We start from the raw sequence: 17,923 nt of genomic DNA on the forward strand, positions 1-17,923 counted from the left end.
GGGAGGGGGCTCCTGGGGCCCCCTATTTGGGGGGGGGCACCTGGCCTCCTGGGTGAGCTCTGTGCCCACCCCCCCCATAGGAACTGGAGGTGGCTGAGGGCGCCGAGGACCACAGGGGGTGAGTCTGGGGGGTCCGGGGGCAGTTTTGGGGGTCCGGGGCAGTCTGGAGGGGGGCAGGGGGCAGTTTAGGGGTCCGGGGAAGTCTGGGGGGGGGGCAGGGGGCAGTCTGGGGGGGGGCAGGGGGCAGTCTGGGGGTCCGGGGGCAGTTTTGGAGTGGTCTGTGTCAGTCTTGGTGCTCTGGGGGCAGTTTCGGGGGTCCCGGGGGCAGTTTCGGGGGGGGAGGTTGGGGGTAGTTTTGGGGGGTCCCAGGGCTGTCTGGGGGGGTCGGGGGCAATTTTGGGGGTCCGGGGCAGTCTGGGGGGGTCTGGGAGTAGTCTTGGGGGTGGGGGTGGGGGCAGTTTTTGGGGTCCCAGGCAGTTTTGGGGGGGTCCCGGGGGCAATTTTGGGGTCCGGGTACATTTTTGGGGGTCCCAGGGCAGTCTGGGGGGGGCCGGGGGCAGTTTTGGGGCTCCAGCTGCTCTCTCCCTCCCCCGCCCACCCCCAGCCCCCCCTCGCCGGGGGCGGAGCTCGAGGCACTGCGCGCGAGGATTGACAGGTAAGGGGGAGGGGGTCCAGAGCCCCGCCCAGAGCCCCGCCCAGAGCCCCTCCCAGTCCCTCCAGTCCCTTCCCAGCGCTCCCAGTGTGTCCCCCCCAGGCTCCAGGACGATTATGCCAACTCCCAGAGGCTCAACAGGATCCTGGAGGAGAGGCTGCGGGGACTGGTGAGGCCCCAGTGCAACCAGTATGGCCCCTGGGGGGGGTCCCAGTGCAACCAGTATGGCCCCTGGGGGGGTCCAGTGAAACCAGTATGGCCCCTGGGGGGGTCCCAGTGCGACCAGCATGGCCCCTGGGGGGGTCCCAGTGCAACCAGCATGGCCCCTGGGGGGTCCCAGTGCTCCCAGTATGGGCAGAGTGGGTTGTCCCAGTGCTCCCAGTGCCTCCCAGTGCCTCCCAGTAGCTCCCAGTTTGCCCCAGGCGCAGGCAGTGGCCCTGGAGCGAGTGACCCTGCCCCAGAGAGTGGCTGAGGTCCTGCAGAGAGTGCTGGGAGGACCAACAACCAGTGAGTGTACAGGGAGGGACTGGGAGGGGTTGGGAGGGGACTGGGAGGGACTGGGAGGAGAGTGGGAGAGGACTGGGAGGGGACTGGGAGCACTGGGAGGGGACTGGGAAGGGACTGGGAGGGGTTGGGAGGGGACTGGGAGGGACTGGGAGGGGTTGGGAGGGGCTGGGAGGGACTGGGAGGGGCTGGGAGGGGCTGGGAGGGGCTGGGAGGGGCTGGGAGGTTACTGTTGGGCCCCGCCCCCCCCAGGTGCCCCCCCATGAGGAGGTCGCTGAGGAGCTGCTGCTGCCCCCCCCCGGCTTCAGAGACCCCCCGGGGGGGGCCCTGCCCTGAGCCCCTCCCCCCCTGAAGACCCTCCCCCGAACTGGGACCCCCCCCAATAAAGCTCTGGGACCCAGACTGGGATTGGCTGCACCCCAAAACTGCCCCCACGACCCCCCCATCCCCCCCCCAAACTGCCCCCACGACCCCGACCCCCCAAACTGCCCCCACGACCCCCCGATCCCCCAATACTGCCCCCCCGAGCCCCCCAAACTGCCCCCACGACCCCCCCATCCCCCACCCCAAAACTGCCCCCACGACCCCCCCACGACCCCCCCAAACTGCCCCCACGACCCCCCATCACCCCCCCAAACTGCCCCCACGACCCCCCCAATGCTCCAGACGCTCCAAAGGTTCCTCCCCCCCCCCCCAAAATCCGCCCCCCCCAGTGCCCCCAGGCCCCCCACATACTCTCCCCCCAGCCCCATTTTGGGGTCCCCCCCCAGGCTGCCATCTCTCAGAGTCTTTATTGGCACCAATGGGGGGGGGTCGGGGGGGGGCGCCCCCTAAAGCCCCTCCCCCATTCCCAGCTGGGGGGGAGGGGCGAGGAGCAGGTCGGGGGGGGGCAGGCTCAGATTTGGGGTTCAAGGGAGCCGGGGGGGGGTCAGTCTGGGGGGGAGGGGGGCAGAGCCTTGGGGGGGTCAGGGCTCAGCTTGGGGTTCAGGGGGGGTCAGTCCGGGGGGGCCAGCCAGGGGGAGCGAGAGCCAAGTTTGGGGGTTGGGTGGGCCAGTGGGGTGGGGTCAGTTTGGGGGGGTCAGTGCTCAGTTTGGGGGTTCAGGGGGTTTGGGAGGGGGTCAGTCGGGGGGGCAGCTGGGGGGGGTCAGTTTGGGGGGTGAAGGCTGGGTTTGGGGGTTCGGGGGGGGTCTGTGGGGCTGGGTCAGTTTGGGGGGGTCAGGGCTGGGTTTGGGGGTGCAGGCGGTTTGGGGGGGTTCAGTTTGGGGGCTCCAGGGGGTCAGTAGAGGGGATCAGTTTGGGGGGGGGTCAGGGCTCAGTTTGGGGGTGCAGGGGGGGTCAGCCGGGGGGGGTCAGTTTGGGAGGGGTCCAGGGCTGGATTTGGGGGCTCGGGGGGGGCTCAGTCGGGGGGGGGCCTCAGTTCGGGGGGGGTCAGAGCTGGGTTTGGGGACGCAGGGGGGGTCAGTCGGAGGGGTTCAGTTTTGGGGGGGTCAGAGCTCGGTTTGGGGGCTCGGGGGGGTCAGTCGGGGGGGGTCAGTTTGGGGGGGGGTCAGGGTTCAGTTTAGGGGTGCAGGGAAGGTCAGTCGAGGGGTGGTCCAGTTTGGGGGGGTCCAGGGCTGGGTTTGGGGGCTCGGGGGGGGGGTGGCCAGGCTGGGTCAGTTTGGGGGGGTCAGGGCTCAGTTTGGGGTTCAGAGGGGGCTGGCCCAGGGGGGGTCAGTTTGGGAGGGGTCCAGGGTTGGGTTTGGGGGCTCGGGGGGGGTCAGTGGGTGGGGGCTCAGTTTGGGGGGGTCAGAGCTCAGTTTGGGGGTGCAGGGGAGGTCAGCCAGGGGGAGTCAGTTTGGGGGGTCCCAGGGCTGGGTTTGGGGGCTCAGTGGGGTTTGTCTGGGGGGGCTCAGTTTGGGGGGGTCAGAGGTCGGTTTGGGGGCTTGGGGGGAAGTCAGTGGGGGGGCTCTGTTTGGGGGGGTCAGGGCTGGGTTTGGGGGCGCGGGGGGGGGTCAGTTCGGGGGGGGTCAGAGCTCAGTTTGGGGACGCAGGGGGGGGGTCAGTCGGGGGGGGTCAGTTCCGGGGGGGTCAGGGCTGGGTTTGGGGGCGCGGGGGGGGTCAGCCGGGGGGGGTCAGTTTGGGGGGGCTCAGGGCTGGGTTTGGGGGGCTCGGGGGGGGTCAGTCGGGCTGGGTCAGTTCTGGGGGGGGTCAGGGCTGAGTTTGGGGGCTCCGGGGGGGGTCAGTCGGGGGGGCAGAGCCTGCTGCTGATGTCATCCAGCAGCCAGTCGATGCCCCCCAGCAGGTTGTGGCCGGTGACGGCAGAGCAGCCCTGGATGCACCAGGGGTGGCTGCGGATGGCATCCAGCGCCAGCGCCTGCCCGGGGGGGGGAGGGGGGCACGGCTCAGGTGGGGGGGGGCTGGCACACCGGGACCACCCCCCAAAGGCACCCAGGGACCCCCCCCAATGGTACCCAGGGAGCCCCCCCCAATGGCACCCAGGGAGCCCAGTGGCACCCAAGGAAAGGACCTTTCAGTGGCACCCAGTCCCCCCCAGCCAATGGTGCCCAGGCGGCACCCAGAGACCCCAGGGGTACTCAGGTGGCACCCAGGGACCCCCCAGAGGCACCCAAGGACCTCCCACAGTGGTACCCAGGTGGCACCCAGGGACCCTCCCAATGGCACCCAGGGAACCCAGCAGGCACCCAAAGAACCCCCAAAGGCACCCAAAGACCCCCAGTGGCACCCAAGGAACTCCCCCAATGGCACCCAGGGACCCTCCCAATGGCATCCAGGGAACCCAGTAGCACCCAAGACTTTTCAGTGGCACCCAGAAACCCCAGTGGTACTCAGGTGGCACCCAGAGACCCCCCCCAGAGGCACCCAAGGACCCCCCAGTGGCACCCAAGGAACTCCCCCAATAGCACCCAGGGATCCCTCTCCAATGGCACCCAGGTGGCACCCAAGGTCCTCCCCCAGTGGTTCCCAGGTGGCACCCAGCGACCCCAGGGGTACTCAGGTGGCACTCAGTGACCCCCCCAAGGCACACAGGGACCCCAATGGCACCCAGGGACCCTCCCAATGGCACCCAGGGATCCCCCTCCAATGGCACCCAGCTGGCACCCAAGGTCCTCCCCCCAGTGGTTCCCAGGTGGCACCCAGGGACCCCCCCAAGGCACCCAGGGAGCCCAGTGGCACCCAAAGACCTCCCTCTGTAGCACCCAGGGGGCACCCAGAGACCCCCCCCAATGGTATCCAGGGAGCCCAGTGGCACCCAAGGGCCTTTCAGTGGCACTCAGAGACCCCAGGGGTATTCAGGTGGCACTCAGGGACCCCCAATGGCACCCAAGGACCTCCTCCTGTGGCACCCAGGTGGCACCCAGGGAACCCAGTGGCACCCAAGGGCCTCCCCCAGTGGTACCCAGGTGGCTCCCAGGGACCCCCCATGGCACCCAGGTGGCACCCAGAGACCCCCCCCAGTGGTGCCCAGGGAGTCCAGTGACAGCCAAGAACCTTTCAATGGCACCCAGGGAGCCTCCAGTGGCACCCAGGTGCCACCCAGGGACCACCCATTGGCAACCAGGGACCCTCCCCCAACAGCAGCCAAGTGCCCCTGGGGTGTGGGGGTGCCTGTGGGGGGGTGTGGGGGTGCCCATGGGGGTGTGGGGGTGCCCGTGGGGGGGGTGTGGGGGTGCCCCAGGGGGGTGTGGGGTGCCCATGGGGGTGTGGGGGTGCCCCCGGGGGGGTTGTGGGGGTGCCCCAGGGGGGTGTGGGGGTGCCCATGGGGGGTGTGGGGGTGCTCCAGGGGGGTGTGGGGGGTGCCCATGGGGAGTGTGGGGGTGCCCTAAGGGCGTGTGGGGGTGCCCCCGGGGGGGTTTGGGGGTGCCTGTGGGGGGTGTGGGGGTGCCCCAGGGGGGTGTGGGGTGCCCATGGGGGTTTGGGGGTGCCCCCGGGGGGGGTTTGGGGGTGCCCATGGGGGTGTGGGGGTGCCCCCGGGGGGTGTGGGGGTGCCCATGGGGGTGTGGGGGTGCTCCGGGGGGGGGGGTGGGGGTGCCCATGGGGGTGTGGGGGTGCCCCCGGGGGGGTTTGGGGGTGCCCCCGGGGGTGTGGGTGCCCATGGGGGTGTGGGGGTGCCCCGGGGGGGGGTTTGGGGGTGCCCCTGCCGCACCTCTCGGATGTCCCCGGCGGAGAGGGCCCCGGGCAGGTCCTGCTTGTTGGCAAACACCAGCAGGGTGGCACCGGCCAGGCGCTGCCAAGGGGCGGTGCCAGCGTCACCACCCCGGCCTGGCACAGCCCCAGGCCTGGCACGGCCCTGCCTGCCCCTCCCCACGGCCCCATGCCCCGCCCCCTAGTGCCCAGCGTCCCTCATGACCCCCCCTGGCCCCCACGTCCCCCCCTGCCCCCCCCCATCACCATGTCCCCAAGACCACCCCATGGCCCCCCTCAAGACCCCCCCCCCTTCCCCCGTGCCCCCCCCTGACCTCCATGTCCCCAGGCCCCACCCTGGTACCCCCAGTCCCCACCCCCCCCCTCCCCCTCCCCCATATCCCCAGTGTCCCCCAAGCCACCCATGACCTCCACAGCCCCCCATGGTCACCCTGGCCCCCATGTCCCCAACCCCTCATGGCTCCCCCTGCGCCCCCCAGGCCCTCCCACCGCCCATGCCCCCAATGGCCCCATGCCCCCCCCCAACACCTCCTCGCCCCCAAGCCCCGCAGGGCTGCCCCCCGTGCCCCCCCCGGGGTCACCTCCTCCCTGAGCAGGCCGTGCAGCTCGGTGGCTGCCAGCTGGAGGCGCTGCCGGTCGCCGCTGTCCACCACCCAGAGCAGGCCGTCCGTGCTCTCAAAGTAGTTCCTCCAATAGGAGCGCAGCGAGCGCTGCCCCCCCAACGTCCCACACGTTCAGCTTGAACCTGCCCCCGGGGCCCACACACCTGGCTGCCAAGATGGCCAGCAAGATGGCCGCCAAGATGGCTGCCAAGATGGCCACCAAAATGGCTGCCAAGATGGCTGCCAAGATGGCTGCCAAGATGGCCACCAAAATGGCTGCCAAGAGGGCTGCCAAGATGGCCACCAAAATGGCTGCCAAGAATAGGTACCAAGATGGCAGCCAAGATGGTGATCAAAATGGCTGCCAAGATGGCCACCAAGATGGCTGCCAAGTTGGCTGCCCAGGATAGGTACCAAGATGGCAGCCAAGATGGTGATCAAAATGGCTGCCAAGATGGCAGCCAAGATGGCTGCCAAAATGGCTGCCAAGATGGCCGCCAAGATGGCTGCCCAGGATAGATGCCAAGATGGCAGCCAAAGTAGCTGCTAAGATAAGTGCCAAGATGGCGGCCAAATTGACTGCTAAGATAAGTGCCCAGATGGCTACCCAGATGCTTCCAATATGGCTACCAAGTTGGCTACCAAGATGGCTGCCACCCCCAGGCACACCAAGGCCCCCACGCCCCCCTCCTGCCCCGCTGCCCACCCCGGGGCCCAGGCCTGGCTGCCCCCCAGGGCCTCACCCGCGGTGCTCCAAGGTCTTGATGTTGAAGCCGAGGGTGGGGGAGGTGGTGGCCACGTCCTCGCCGTTGAACCTCTTCAGCAGCGTCGTCTTCCCCGCGTTGTCCAGGCCCCTGGCGCAGGGGGCGGGGCGAGGTGAGGCCACGCCCACCTGGGACATGCTCCCACAGCCTGGGCCCCTCCCACACCCCCCCTGCACCCCTCCCCACTGCACTCCCCCTTTAGCCCCGCCTGCCACAGGCTACACCCACCACACCCTTCCCCCAGACCTTGCTCCCTGAGGCCCTCCACGCCCCGCCCCTTCCTCGAGCTCCACCCCATCAGACTCCACCCCACCATCGGACCACACCCCGTTAAGAGACCGCCCCCACCCTTGTCAAGACCACGCCCCCTAGCCCAAGCTCCACCCCAATTCCCTCTGGCTCCTCCCCCTACACGCGCACCCTCATGCCACGCCCCCCTCCTCCCTGTCCCGCCCCCCAGCCTGCTCCACGCCCCATCCCCTTTCCAACCCCCAACCCCGCCCTGCCCGCAGGCCCCGCCCTGCCCGCAGGCCCCGCCCCCCACGCGCCCGGCGTCGCCTACAGCACGCGCACCACGAGGCCACGCCCCCCTCCTCCATCACCCTTCCCCTCCCCCCAGCCCCTCTCCTCCCCCCACCCCGCTCCCGGTCCCTGCTCCATTTACCCCCTCCCGCCCCCCCCTTTTCCCGCCCCCACTCCCTCCAAGCTCCGCCCCCTGCCCGCAGGCCGCCTCGCGCCCGGCCCCGCCTACAGCACGAGCAGCCGCAGCTCGCGCTCCTTCTCGCGCATTTTCTTCAGCACCGTCAGCAGCCCCATGGCCGCCGCGCGCCCCCCCGCGCCGCGCGCCCCCCACGCCGCCGGCTTCCCGCCCCGCGCGCGCCGCGCGCCGCTTCCGGGCCCCGCCCCCTCCCCGCCCGGCCCCGCCCCTCGCAGCGCAGCGCCCCCTGGCGCCTGGGAGGACCTCGCTGGGCGCCGAAAAGCTTCAAAGGGGGGGGGGAGGGAGATTGGGAGGTGCGGGGGGGCGCGGTCACGATATGGGGGCGGAGTCTGAGCGCCTCCGAGGCGGGGCTGAGCTCAGCACCCCCCTCCCCACCCCTCCCCGCCCCCTGCCATGGCTGCCCCCCGCCCGCTGCTGCTGCTGCTGCTGCTGCTGCTGCCGCCCCCGGCCCGCCCCCAGCCGGAGCCCCCCAGCTGCCGCCTGCGCTGTAAGGAATGGGGAGCGCCCTCCCCCCCCCCTTCCCCCTCCCCGAAACTGGGAGAAGCCCCCCACCCCCACCCCCCCCCCAAAGCCCGGGAACCCCCTCCTCGAACAGGGAAACTCCTCCAGAGTGGGAACTCGCCCCCAAAACTAGGACCCCCCCCCTCCCCTCCCCCAAACTGCGACCCCCTCCTCCCCCAGAACTGGGACGCCCCCCTGCCCCAAACTGCGACCTGCTCCCCAGCTGGGACCCCCCCCCCCCCAGCAAACTGGACCCCTCCCAAACTGGGACCCCTCCCACCCCCCCTTAACTGGGCCCCCCGTCGCCCCAAACCGGGACCCCCTCCCCACTCCCTTAGCTGCCCTGCGGACCACCCTTGGACTTGGCTGCTGCCCCCCCCGAGGTTTGGGTGCCCCCCCTCCCCCAGCCCCCAAAAAAGGGACCCCAGGATCTGAGGTGCCCCCCATGAGACACTGGGATGTGGGTGCCCTGCCCCCCCCCAAGGACCCCTTCCCCTGACCCCCAAAATACACTGACCCAGGATCTTGGGGTTCCTCCCCCCCCCGCCCCTCCCCCCTTCCAACCCCCCCTCCCGGTGACTCTGCCCCCCCAGGGGTGCAGGTGGGGGCGAGGGGGTGCCGGGGGGGGGCGGCAGCAGCCTGCGTGGGGCACTGCGAGTCCAGCTCCTTCCCCTCCCCCCACGCCGTCATGGCTGCCGCCCGGCGCCCCCTGACCTCCCGCGCCCGCTGCTGCACCATGGCCCAGGCCACCAAGGTAGGGCGTGGCCAGGGAGGGGCGGGGCTGGGGAGGGCGGGGCGGGGGCCTAGGAGGGCGGGGCTGGAAATGGGAAGGGGGCTGGGAGTATGTGGCAGGGGGGGGAGGAGCCTGAAAGGGAGTGGCTGAAAGGGGAGGGGGCCGGGAGGAATGGGAGGGGCCTGGGAGGAGGGGTGGGTGGAAAGGGGAGGAGCCTAGAAGGGTAGGATGGGAAATGGGAGGGGCCGACAAGGGTGTGGCTGGAAAAGGGAGGGGGCTGGGGGGGGCATGGCAGGGATGGGAGTGGCCTGGGAGGGTGTGGTTGGGAAATGGGAGGGGGATAAGAGGAATTGGGAGGGGTCTGGGAGGGTTTGGCAGGGGTGGGAGGAGCTTATCAGGGTGTGGTCAGAAATGGGAAGGGCATAAGCAGGGTAGGATTGGCCAGGGAGGACATGGCATGGGATGGGAGGAGCCTGGCAGAAATTTGGGAGGAGCCTGGGAGGGTGTGGCATGGGGGGGAGGAGCCTACCAGCCCCTCCCACGCTCGCTTTTGGGCCCCGCCCCCAGGTGCACGTGACCCTGCGCTGCCCGGGGGGGGTCCGGCGCCGCCTGCCCACAGTCTCAGCTGCTTCCTGTCGCTGCGACCTCTGTCGCCTGTCGCGATATTGACACATCCCCCCCAGGGGGCGCCAATAAAGGCAGCCGCAACCCGCGCCCGGATGTTATGTCAATGGGGGGGGGGGGGGCAGGACAGGACCCAGCCCCCCCGCTCCACACTCACCCCAAATCCACCCCAGGGACCCCAAATCCCCTCCGGGACCCCAAAATCCACCCCCGGGACAGCAACTGCCCTCCAGGACCCCCAAATTCCCTCCAGGACCCCCAAACCTCCCCCAGACCCCAAAATTCCCTCCCAGGACCCCAGAATGCCACCCGACGACCCGACGACCCCTAAATCCCCCCCCCGGGACCCCACATTTTCCCCCAGGACCCTTTGGACATCCCCCCCCCCCCCAAAACTCGAGTACCAGCTCAGGTCCTGCTGCTTTTTATTGGGGTGGGGGGAAGGGGAGAGGCACAAATCCAGCCCGGGGGGGGGCGTGGGGGAGGCAAATCCCAAGTTTTCCCACCCGGTGGGGGGGGGTCTCCAACCCCTTGCTCTCCTCCCGGGGGGGTCTTTAACCCCTGGCTCCCCTCCCTGGGGGAGTCTCTGACGTTAGGAATTCTCCCCGCGGGAGCTGTCTGGACCCCCGGGGGGGTGGTGTGGGGCTCGGGGTCTCCCCACTTTCAGGGCCAGAAGCTGGCGGCCAGGACCCCCAGGCGCTGGATTCCCTCCCTTGGGGGGGGTCCTCTAACCCCTGCCTCCCCTCCTGAACCCCTGGCTCCCCTCCCCGGGGGGGTCTCTAGCCCCTGGCTCCCCTCCCGAGGGGGTATCCAACCCCTGGCTCCCCTACCCGGGGGGGGGTGTCTCTAACCCCTGCCTCCCCTCCTGAACCCCTGGCTCCCCTCCCTGGGGGCGTCTCCACCCCCTGCCTCCCCTCCCGGGGGGGTCTTTAGCCCTTGTCTCTCCTCCTGAACCCCTGGCTCCCCTCCCTGAAGGGGGTCTCTAGCCCCTGGCTCCCCTCCTGAGGGGATATCCACCCCCTGGCTCCCCTCCCTAGGGGGGTCTCCACCCCGTGGCTCCCCTCCCTGGGGGGGGTCTCTAGCACCTGGCTCCCCTCCCCGGGGGTCTCTATCGCTGTGAGTTCTCCCCCGGGGGGGAGGGCTCTGTAACCCCGGGGGGAGGGTCTCGGGGGGGGGGTGTCTCGCCGCGCTCAGGGCCAGAAGCTGGCGGCCAGGACCCCCAGGCGCTGGACGTTGCGGTGCAGGACGCTGTGCAGCACCCCCAGGTGCTTGCCCAGGTCGCCGTCGCGGCTGAAGTCGCGCAGGAAGCAGCCCCCCTGGAAGGAGAAGCGCTGGGGCAGGGGGCTGTGCTCCCGCAGGTACTCCCAGACGCTGAGCAGCAGGAGGTGCACCTCGAAGGGCGCCAGGCGGGGGAAGAGCTCCGGGATGCCCCCCAGGGCCGGCGGCACCAGCGAGCCCTCGGCCAGGATGGCCACCAGCCAGCAGGACGCCCGCAGGTGCCAGGGCGAGGCCAGCGTCCGGCTCTCCCGGCACGACTCCCAGTGGCCCAGCAGGGTGGCCAGCAGCCCCCGCAGCACCACCGAGCAGTAGCAGAGGGCCGGGGGGCCGGCGGCGACCAGGCGCAGCAAAGGGAAGAGCAAAGGGTGGTCGCGGAAGCGGCGGCAGATCCGCAGGTCCCTCTCCACCAGCCCCCGGACCTGCTCCTCCGGGGGCCACAGCAGCTCCCCGCCGGCCGCCTCCGGGCAGATGCTCTCCACCAGCGCCGCCGCCACCGCCTTGGCCGCCTCGGGGTTGATGGAGACCCAAGAGAAGTCGCCCGGGGTGGGGGAAGGCGAAGGGGAGGCGCCCGGGGGGCGGCAAGGAGGAGGAGGAGGAGGAGCAGCGGCTTGGGGGTCGCCGGGGTGGGGCCGAGGGGTGGCGCCGGGGCCGGCTGCAAGGAGAGCAAGAGAAAGATGGAGATTGGTTGGGAGGGGGTCCCGGTGGAGCCAGCAGCTCGGGGAGGGGGCTGGGACTGACCCCAGCAGGTCGGGCAGGGGTCTGGGATGGATCCTGCTGAGCCCAGCAGGCTGGGCAGGGGTCTGGGACTGAGCCCAGCAGGCTGGGCAGGGGTCTGGGATGGATCCTGCTGACCCCATCAGCTCGGGCAAAGGTCTGGGACTGACCCCAGCAGCTCGGGCAGGGGTCTGGGACTGAGCCCAGCAGGCTGGGCAGGGGTCTGGGATGGATCCTGCTGAGGCCAGCAGGCTGGGCAGGGGTCTGGGACGGATCCTGCTGGCCCCAGCAGGCTGGGCAGGGGTCTGGGACTGAGCCCAGCAGCTCGGGCAGGGGTCTGGGACTGAGCCCAGCAGGCTGGGCAGGGGTCTGGGATGGATCCTGCTGAGGCCAGCAGGCTGGGCAGGGGTCTGGGACGGATCCTGCTGGCCCCAGCAGGCTGGGCAGGGGTCTGGGACTGAGCCCAGCAGCTCGGGCAGGGGTCTGGGACTGAGCCCAGCAGCTCGGGCAGGGATCTGGGATGGATCCTGCTGAGCCCAGCAGGTCGGGCAGGGGTCTAGGACTGAGCCCAGCAGACTGGGCAGGGGTCTGGGATGCATCCTGCTGAGCCCAGCAGGCTGGGCAGGGGTCTGGGATGGATCCTGCTGAGGCCAGCAGGCTGGGCAGGGGTCTGGGACTGACCCCAGCAGGTCGGGCAGGGGTCTGGGATGGATCCTGCTGAGCCCAGCAGCTCGGGCAGGGGGCTGGGACGGCCCCCGGGGGCTCCAGCGGGGCGGGGGCCAGACGGGCACTCACCGGGCTGGCTCCTGGGGGCTCCAGCCCCGCCTCGGGCTCCAGGCTGGGTGTCGCCGGGATGGTTCCTGCCGGCTCCGGCTGCGCCTGCCCCCCGGGGACCCCCGGGCAGGCTCTCTCCAGGCTGCCCCCCGCTGCCCCCGACCGAAGAGGAGGAGGAGGAGCAGCAGCGCAGCAGGAGGCTGAGGAAGACCTGGATGTTGCGAGCCACCTCCTCGGGGTCCCTCTGCTCGCCCCCAGGCTTGGCTTTCAGCCCCCTGCCGATCACCCCGGCGTGGAACACCGACCAGACCCCCCCGGAGAAGCTGCCGGTGGCCGTCAGCCGCCGGTTGGCGTCCAGCAGAGAGACTTCGGGGCCCAGCCCGGGGGCCGGCCCGGCGCCGGCTTCCTCCCAGCCCCCCGAGGGGGCGGCGGCGGCGCCGGCGCCGAAGATCTGCGCGTTGCGGCCGCGCAGGGCTCCCTCCACCAGCTGCTGCAGGACGCTCTTGGTGGCGGCGGGCGAGAGCGCCGCCAGGCGGGCCAGCAGCTGGCAGCTGGGCGCCAGCCCCGCCGGCTCCCGGGCCCGCAGCACCCGGAAGAACCTCTGCACCCCCGCCCTGACCACGGCCAGCAGCTGGGCGGGGGGCAGGCTGCGGGGCAGGGGGCAGACGGCCAGCAGCTGGCAGCAGGCGGCCCCCACCCCCGGGTGCTGGTGGAGCAGCAGCTGCGCCAGGTCCTGCAGGTGCCCCGAGAGCACCGAGCCCAGCCGGCAGGCCATGGAGGAAGGGTCCCCGGGGGGGCACTCGGGGCCCCCCTCCCCCTGCAGCACCAGGGCCAGGTTGTGGAGCAGCTGGGAGGTGTGGGGGGGGGGGCAGGGAGCCGGCCTGCACCTGGCTGATGCAGGCCTGCAGGGTGGCCGGCAGCAGGTCGGGCAGGCAGCAGCTCAGCACGGCGTGCAGCTGGGTGGCCAGGGCCAGCTCCTCGGGGCTCTTGGCCAGGGTGAGGAGGCAGGAGAGGGCCTGGGTGGCGCAGTGGGGGGGGGGAGTAGGTGGCCAGCAGGGCCAGCAGCTGGTGCTGCCACAGGAACCTCTTCCTCTCCAGCCGCAGGGTCTCCAGGCACAGCTCCCGGACGTGAGGCTTGAGGGCGTCCAGGAAGGGCACGGGGCGGGGGGAGGGCAGCTCCGAGAGGCTGGGGGAGGCCCTGGAGAAGACCAGCTTCTGCAGGTGCAGCAGCAGCAGCTGGATGATCCTGTCACAGGCCTCCCTCACCCCCTCCTGCAGCCCCTGGGGGCCCCCCGGGGGGGCGATGACGGAGGCCGGGCTGGCGGTGGCCAGCAGGAACTGCAGCAGGCGGAAGGCGCCGGCGGAGGTCTGGCAGATGAGGTGCACCACCACCCCCACCAGCCCCTCCAGCTCCTCCCGCGGCAGCAGGCTGAAGTGCAGGTGCAGCTGGTTCAGCACTTTGGGCTGCAGGGAGTCCACCAGCTCGGGGGAGACGGTGGCCAGCAGGGCAGGGGACATCAGGGCCAGCTGCAGCAGGAAGGGCACCGTGGCCCTGTGCTGCTGCTGCTGCTCCCTGGAGGAGGAGGAGGAGGAGGAGGAAGAGGAAGAGGCCAGGCTCTCGTGGAACATCCTCAGCAGCTCCTGCTTGATGCTGGCGGAGTGCTGCGCCGCCAGGTGGCCGAGGATCCCCACCACGGAGGCGATCTTGGGCAGCCTCTTGTCCGGGGGCGGAGCGGCGGCGCCGGGGGGCGGGGCCAGGGGCGGAGCCAGGGGCGGGGCCAGCGGGAAGTGGTCTCCGGCCGCGCCGGCCCCTCCGTGGGCGCAGAAGTCCTTGAGGCCGCAGGAGAGGACCCTGCTGATGATGGTGCTGGGGAAGGAGGAGCCGATGTGCGCCACCACCCAGTCGAAGTGGGGGGAGTGCTGCAGGGAGGTGTCCAGCAGGGCGTCCACGCAGGCGTCCGGGCAGCCCCCGATCATGGCCGACAGGCACTGCCCGTAGATGTCCAGCAGGGTCCTGGTGGCCTTGCAGGACATCCACAGCTGCAGCAGCTCGTTGAGAGAGGAGGAGGAGGAGGAGGAAGAGGCTTGGGGCACCCCCTGCCTGCCTGCATACTTGCTGCTCAGCTGCCCCAGCAGCTCGATGGCCCAGGTGGACACCACCGGCGCCCAGCACTTGGGGTTCAGCTGGATGAAGTCACCCAGGACCTTCCTCACCTCCTCCACCACCTCCTCCAGGCCTCCTCCTCCTCCTCCTCCTCCTCCTCCCGAGGGGGTGGAGGAAGAGGCGGAGGAGGCGGCGCCAGCCTCCTTCTCCAGCAGGTGGCAGCACACCTGCTCGTCGAAGATGGAGCGGAGGTGGTCGAGGGCGGCGTGGCGGGCGGGAGGAAGGCTCTGGAGGAGGAGGAGGGCGCAGCGGGCGTGGTCCTCGGGGGACAGCTGAGTGCCCTGCACCGGGTCCAGCCCGCTCAGGAAGGTCTTCACCTCCTGGCCCAGCTCCTGGGCGCTGGGGAGAGGCAAGGGAAAGGGTCAGGGGAGAGAGACTGGGAGCGCTGGGGAGGGACTGGGAGCAGTGGGGAGGCAGTGGGGAGAGCAGTGGGGGCAGTGGGGAAGGACTGGGAGCAGTGGGGGCAGTGGGGAGGCAGTGGGGAGGCAGTGGGGAGCAGTGGTGGCAGTGGGGAGGCAGTGGGGAGCAGAGGGGAGGCAGTGGGGAGCAGTGGTGGCAGTGGGGAGGCAGTGGGGAGCAGAGGGGAGGCAGTGGGGAGCAGAGGGGAGGCAGTGGGGAGCAGTGGGGAGGCAGTGGGGAGGCAGTGGGGAGGCAGTGGGGAAGGACTGGGAGCAGTGGGGAGGCAGTGGGGAGGCAGTGGGGAGGCAGTGGGGAGAGCAGTGGGGAGGCAGTGGGGAGAGCAGTGGGGAGAGCAGTGGGGAGAGCAGTGGGGAGGCAGTGGGGAGCAGAGGGGAGCAGAGGGGAGGCAGTGGGGAGGACTGGGAGCAGTGGGGAGGCAGTGGGGAGGCAGTGGGGAGAGCAGTGGGGAGGCAGTGGGGAGGCAGTGGGGAGCAGAGGGGAGGCAGTGGGGAGAGCAGTGGGGAGGCAGTGGGGAGCAGAGGGGAGGCAGTGGGGAGAGCAGTGGGGAGGCAGAGGGGAGGCAGTGGGGAGAGCAGTGGGGAGCAGAGGGGAGGCAGTGGGGAGGCAGTGGGGAGAGCAGTGGGGAGGCAGAGGGGAGGCAGTGGGGAGAGCAGTGGGGAGGCAGAGGGGAGGCAGTGGGGGGAGCAGTGGGGAGCAGTGGGGGGAGCAGTGGGGAGGCAGTGGGGAGGCAGTGGGGAGCAGTGGGGAGCAGTGGGGAGGCAGAGGGGAGAGCAGTGGGGAGGCAGTGGGGAGGCAGTGGGGAGAGCAGTGGGGAGGCAGAGGGGAGGCAGTGGGGAGGCAGTGGGGAGGCAGTGGGGAGCAGTGGGGAGCAGTGGGGAGGCAGAGGGGAGAGCAGTGGGGAGGCAGTGGGGAGCAGTGGGGAGGCAGTGGGGAGCAGTGGGGAGGCACTGGGAGCAGTGGGGAGCAGTGGGGAGGCAGAGGGGAGGCAGTGGGAGCAGTGGGGAGGCAGTGGGGAGCAGTGGGGAGAGCAGTGGGGAGGCAGAGGGGAGCAGTGGGGAGGCAGTGGGGAGCAGTGGGGAGGCACTGGGAGCAGTGGGGAGAGCAGTGGGGAGGCAGAGGGGAGCAGTGGGGAGGCAGTGGGGAGCAGTGGGGAGGCAGTGGGGAGCAGTGGGGAGAGCAGTGGGGAGGCAGAGGGGAGCAGTGGGGAGGCAGTGGGGAGCAGTGGGGAGGCACTGGGAGCAGTGGGGAGAGCAGTGGGGAGGCAGAGGGGAGCAGTGGGGAGGCAGTGGGGAGCAGTGGGGAGGCAGTGGGGAGCAGTGGGGAGGCACTGGGAGCAGTGGGGAGCAGTGGGGAGGCAGAGGGGAGGCAGTGGGAGCAGTGGGGAGGCAGTGGGGAGCAGTGGGGAGGCAGTGGGGAGCAGTGGGGAGGCAGTGGGGAGAGCAGTGGGGAGGCAGTGGGGAGAGCAGTGGGGAGAGCAGTGGGGAGGCAGAGGGGAGCAGTGGGGAGGCAGTGGGGAGCAGTGGGGAGGCACTGGGAGCAGTGGGGAGAGCAGTGGGGAGGCAGAGGGGAGCAGTGGGGAGGCAGTGGGGAGCAGTGGGGAGGCAGTGGGGAGCAGTGGGGAGGCACTGGGAGCAGTGGGGAGCAGTGGGGAGGCAGAGGGGAGGCAGTGGGAGCAGTGGGGAGGCAGTGGGGAGCAGTGGGGAGGCAGTGGGGAGCAGTGGGGAGGCAGTGGGGAGAGCAGTGGGGAGGCAGTGGGGAGAGCAGTGGGGGCAGAGGGGAGGCACTGGGGGCAGTGGGGAGGGCCTGGCCCCGCCGCGGGGGTGGTCTCTGGAGTCGCTGAGCCCTTACGCGGGGGGGGGGATGGGGGGGGTTGGGGGTGGGGGTTGGGCTTGGGGGGGGCTGTCCCGGGTCGGTGCTGAGTGCCGGCCCGGGAGGAGCCAAGCCGCGGGACGTGGGGGGAGGCAGGGGTCCCGAGTGCCGCTCGCGGTGGGGTGGGGGAGTGCCGGTCGGTACCTGAGGGGCGGCCGAGGGGGGCTGGCGGCTCCGGGGGGGTCGCAGAGGGCTGACATGGCGGCGGCTGGCGCCCGGCTGGGGCCGGGGGGGGGGAGCGGGTGGCAGCGGCGCCCCCGCGCATGCGCCGCCAGAGCCCGGCTCCGCCCCCATGGCCGTCAGAGCCCGGCCCCGCCCCCGCGCATGCGCCGCCAGAGCCCGGCCCCGCCCCCGCGCATGCGCCGCGAGAGTCCTTAGCTGGCTCCGCCCCCGCGCCGCGAGAGGCTTTCTGCGCGCTCCGTGGGGCTCTATAGAGACTATAGAGGCTCCTTAGGGCTGCTTAGGGTTCTATAGGAGCGCCATAGAAGCTCCAGAGTGCTCTCTAGAGGCTCCTTAGGCCTCTAGAGAGGCTCTAAAGTGGCTTCATAGCGATCTAGAGAGGTTCGGTAGGGCTATTTAGGGCACAGTAGAGGCTACATAGGGCTCCTTAGGACTCTATAGTGGCTCTGTAGAGGCTCCATAGGGCATTATGGAGGATACATAGGACTCTATAGAGGCTCATCTGGGCTCTAGTGGCTCTATAGAGGCTCCGTAGCACTCCATAGGGCTACAGAGAGGCTTCATTGGGCTCTACAGAGGCTCCATTGAGACTCTAAAGGGCACTACAGAGGCTCTATAGGGGCTCCACAGGGCTACATAGGGTTCTATGGGAGCTCCATAGTGCTCTATAGAGGCTCCAAAGGGCTGTATACAGGGTCCATAGGGTTCTATAGCGGCTGCATTGGGCTCCATAGGATGCTATATGGGCTCCATAGGGATCTATAGAGGCTCCATTAGGCATTATAGAGGATTCACTGACCTCTATAGGGGCTTCTTAGGGCTCTATTGAGGCTCCCTAGGGCTCTACAGAGGCCCCTTAGAGCTCTATAGAATCTCTGTAGAGGCTTTATAGAGGTTCCATAGGGCATTATAGAGGCTCCTTAGGCCTCTATAGAGGCTCTAGAAAGGCTCTATAGAGGCTCCGTAGGGCTGTACAGAAACTCCATAGGGGTCTATAGAGGCTCCATAGGGCTCTATAGAGGCTCCTTAGGGCTCTAGAGAGGCTCTAAAGTGGCTTCATAGCGATCTAGAGAGGTTCGGTAGGGCTCTTTAGGGCACCGTAGAGGCTACATAGGGCTCCTTAGGGCTCTGTAGAGGCTCCATAGGGCTCCTTAGGGCTCTGTAGAGGCTCCATAGGACTCCACTGGGCTATAGAGAGGATCCTTAGGGCTCTATAGAGGCTCCATTGTACTCCATGGGGCTACAGAGAGGCTGCATGGGGCTCTATAGAGGCTCTGTTGAGG

General features: G+C 70.1%; 3 protein-coding genes and 1 long non-coding RNA gene across 4 annotated transcripts; 2 read left to right on the plus strand and 2 right to left on the minus strand.

Moving 5' to 3' along the window:
- Positions 1-18: 18 nt before the first annotated feature.
- On the plus strand, positions 19-1,727 carry LOC137456565 (uncharacterized). The gene is made up of 5 exons (XR_010991048.1): positions 19-118; positions 605-655; positions 755-821; positions 1,075-1,159; positions 1,409-1,727. It is a non-coding gene; the product is annotated as an uncharacterized lncRNA (long non-coding RNA).
- Positions 1,728-3,161: 1,434 nt separating this feature from the next.
- LOC137456560 (ADP-ribosylation factor-like protein 2) lies at positions 3,162-7,527 on the minus strand. The gene is given in 6 exon segments (XM_068168058.1): positions 3,162-3,509; positions 5,301-5,381; positions 5,881-6,018; positions 6,020-6,044; positions 6,645-6,755; positions 7,417-7,527. Coding segments are annotated over 6 exon segments (555 nt in total). The 5' UTR covers positions 7,482-7,527; the 3' UTR covers positions 3,162-3,374.
- A 249-nt stretch (positions 7,528-7,776) lies between these two features.
- On the plus strand, positions 7,777-9,324 carry GPHA2 (glycoprotein hormone subunit alpha 2). Its single transcript, XM_068168059.1, has 3 exons — positions 7,777-7,870; positions 8,478-8,638; positions 9,185-9,324. The coding sequence occupies exons 1-3, from the start codon at positions 7,777-7,779 to the stop codon at positions 9,284-9,286; spliced, it is 357 nt and encodes a 118-aa protein (XP_068024160.1). The 3' UTR covers positions 9,287-9,324.
- A 1,006-nt stretch (positions 9,325-10,330) lies between these two features.
- Positions 10,331-16,690, minus strand: INTS5 (integrator complex subunit 5). Its single transcript, XM_068168041.1, is given in 5 exon segments — positions 10,331-11,171; positions 12,029-12,875; positions 12,877-13,044; positions 13,046-14,510; positions 16,605-16,690. Coding segments are annotated over 5 exon segments (3,276 nt in total). The 5' UTR covers positions 16,661-16,690; the 3' UTR covers positions 10,331-10,431.
- Positions 16,691-17,923: the final 1,233 nt, after the last annotated feature.

This window comes from Melanerpes formicivorus, unplaced genomic scaffold (genome assembly GCF_026170545.1).
Source record: "Melanerpes formicivorus ecotype bairdi unplaced genomic scaffold, bMelFor1.0.p_v2 SCAF_130, whole genome shotgun sequence".
In the NCBI taxonomy this organism is placed as follows: domain Eukaryota; kingdom Metazoa; phylum Chordata; class Aves; order Piciformes; family Picidae; genus Melanerpes; species Melanerpes formicivorus.

What these genes read in the sequence shown, in the direction of transcription:
- GPHA2 (XM_068168059.1), top strand. Translation starts at nt 7,777, where the DNA reads ATGGCTGCCCCCCGCCCGCTGCTGCTGCTGCTGCTGCTGCTGCTGCCG. An exon ending in CCCCAGCTGCCGCCTGCGCT is followed by an intron (nt 7,871 to 8,477) that starts GTAAGGAATGGG and finishes CTGCCCCCCCAG; the next exon opens with GGGTGCAGGTGGGGGCGAGG. An exon ending in CCATGGCCCAGGCCACCAAG is followed by an intron (nt 8,639 to 9,184) that starts GTAGGGCGTGGC and finishes CCCCGCCCCCAG; the next exon opens with GTGCACGTGACCCTGCGCTG.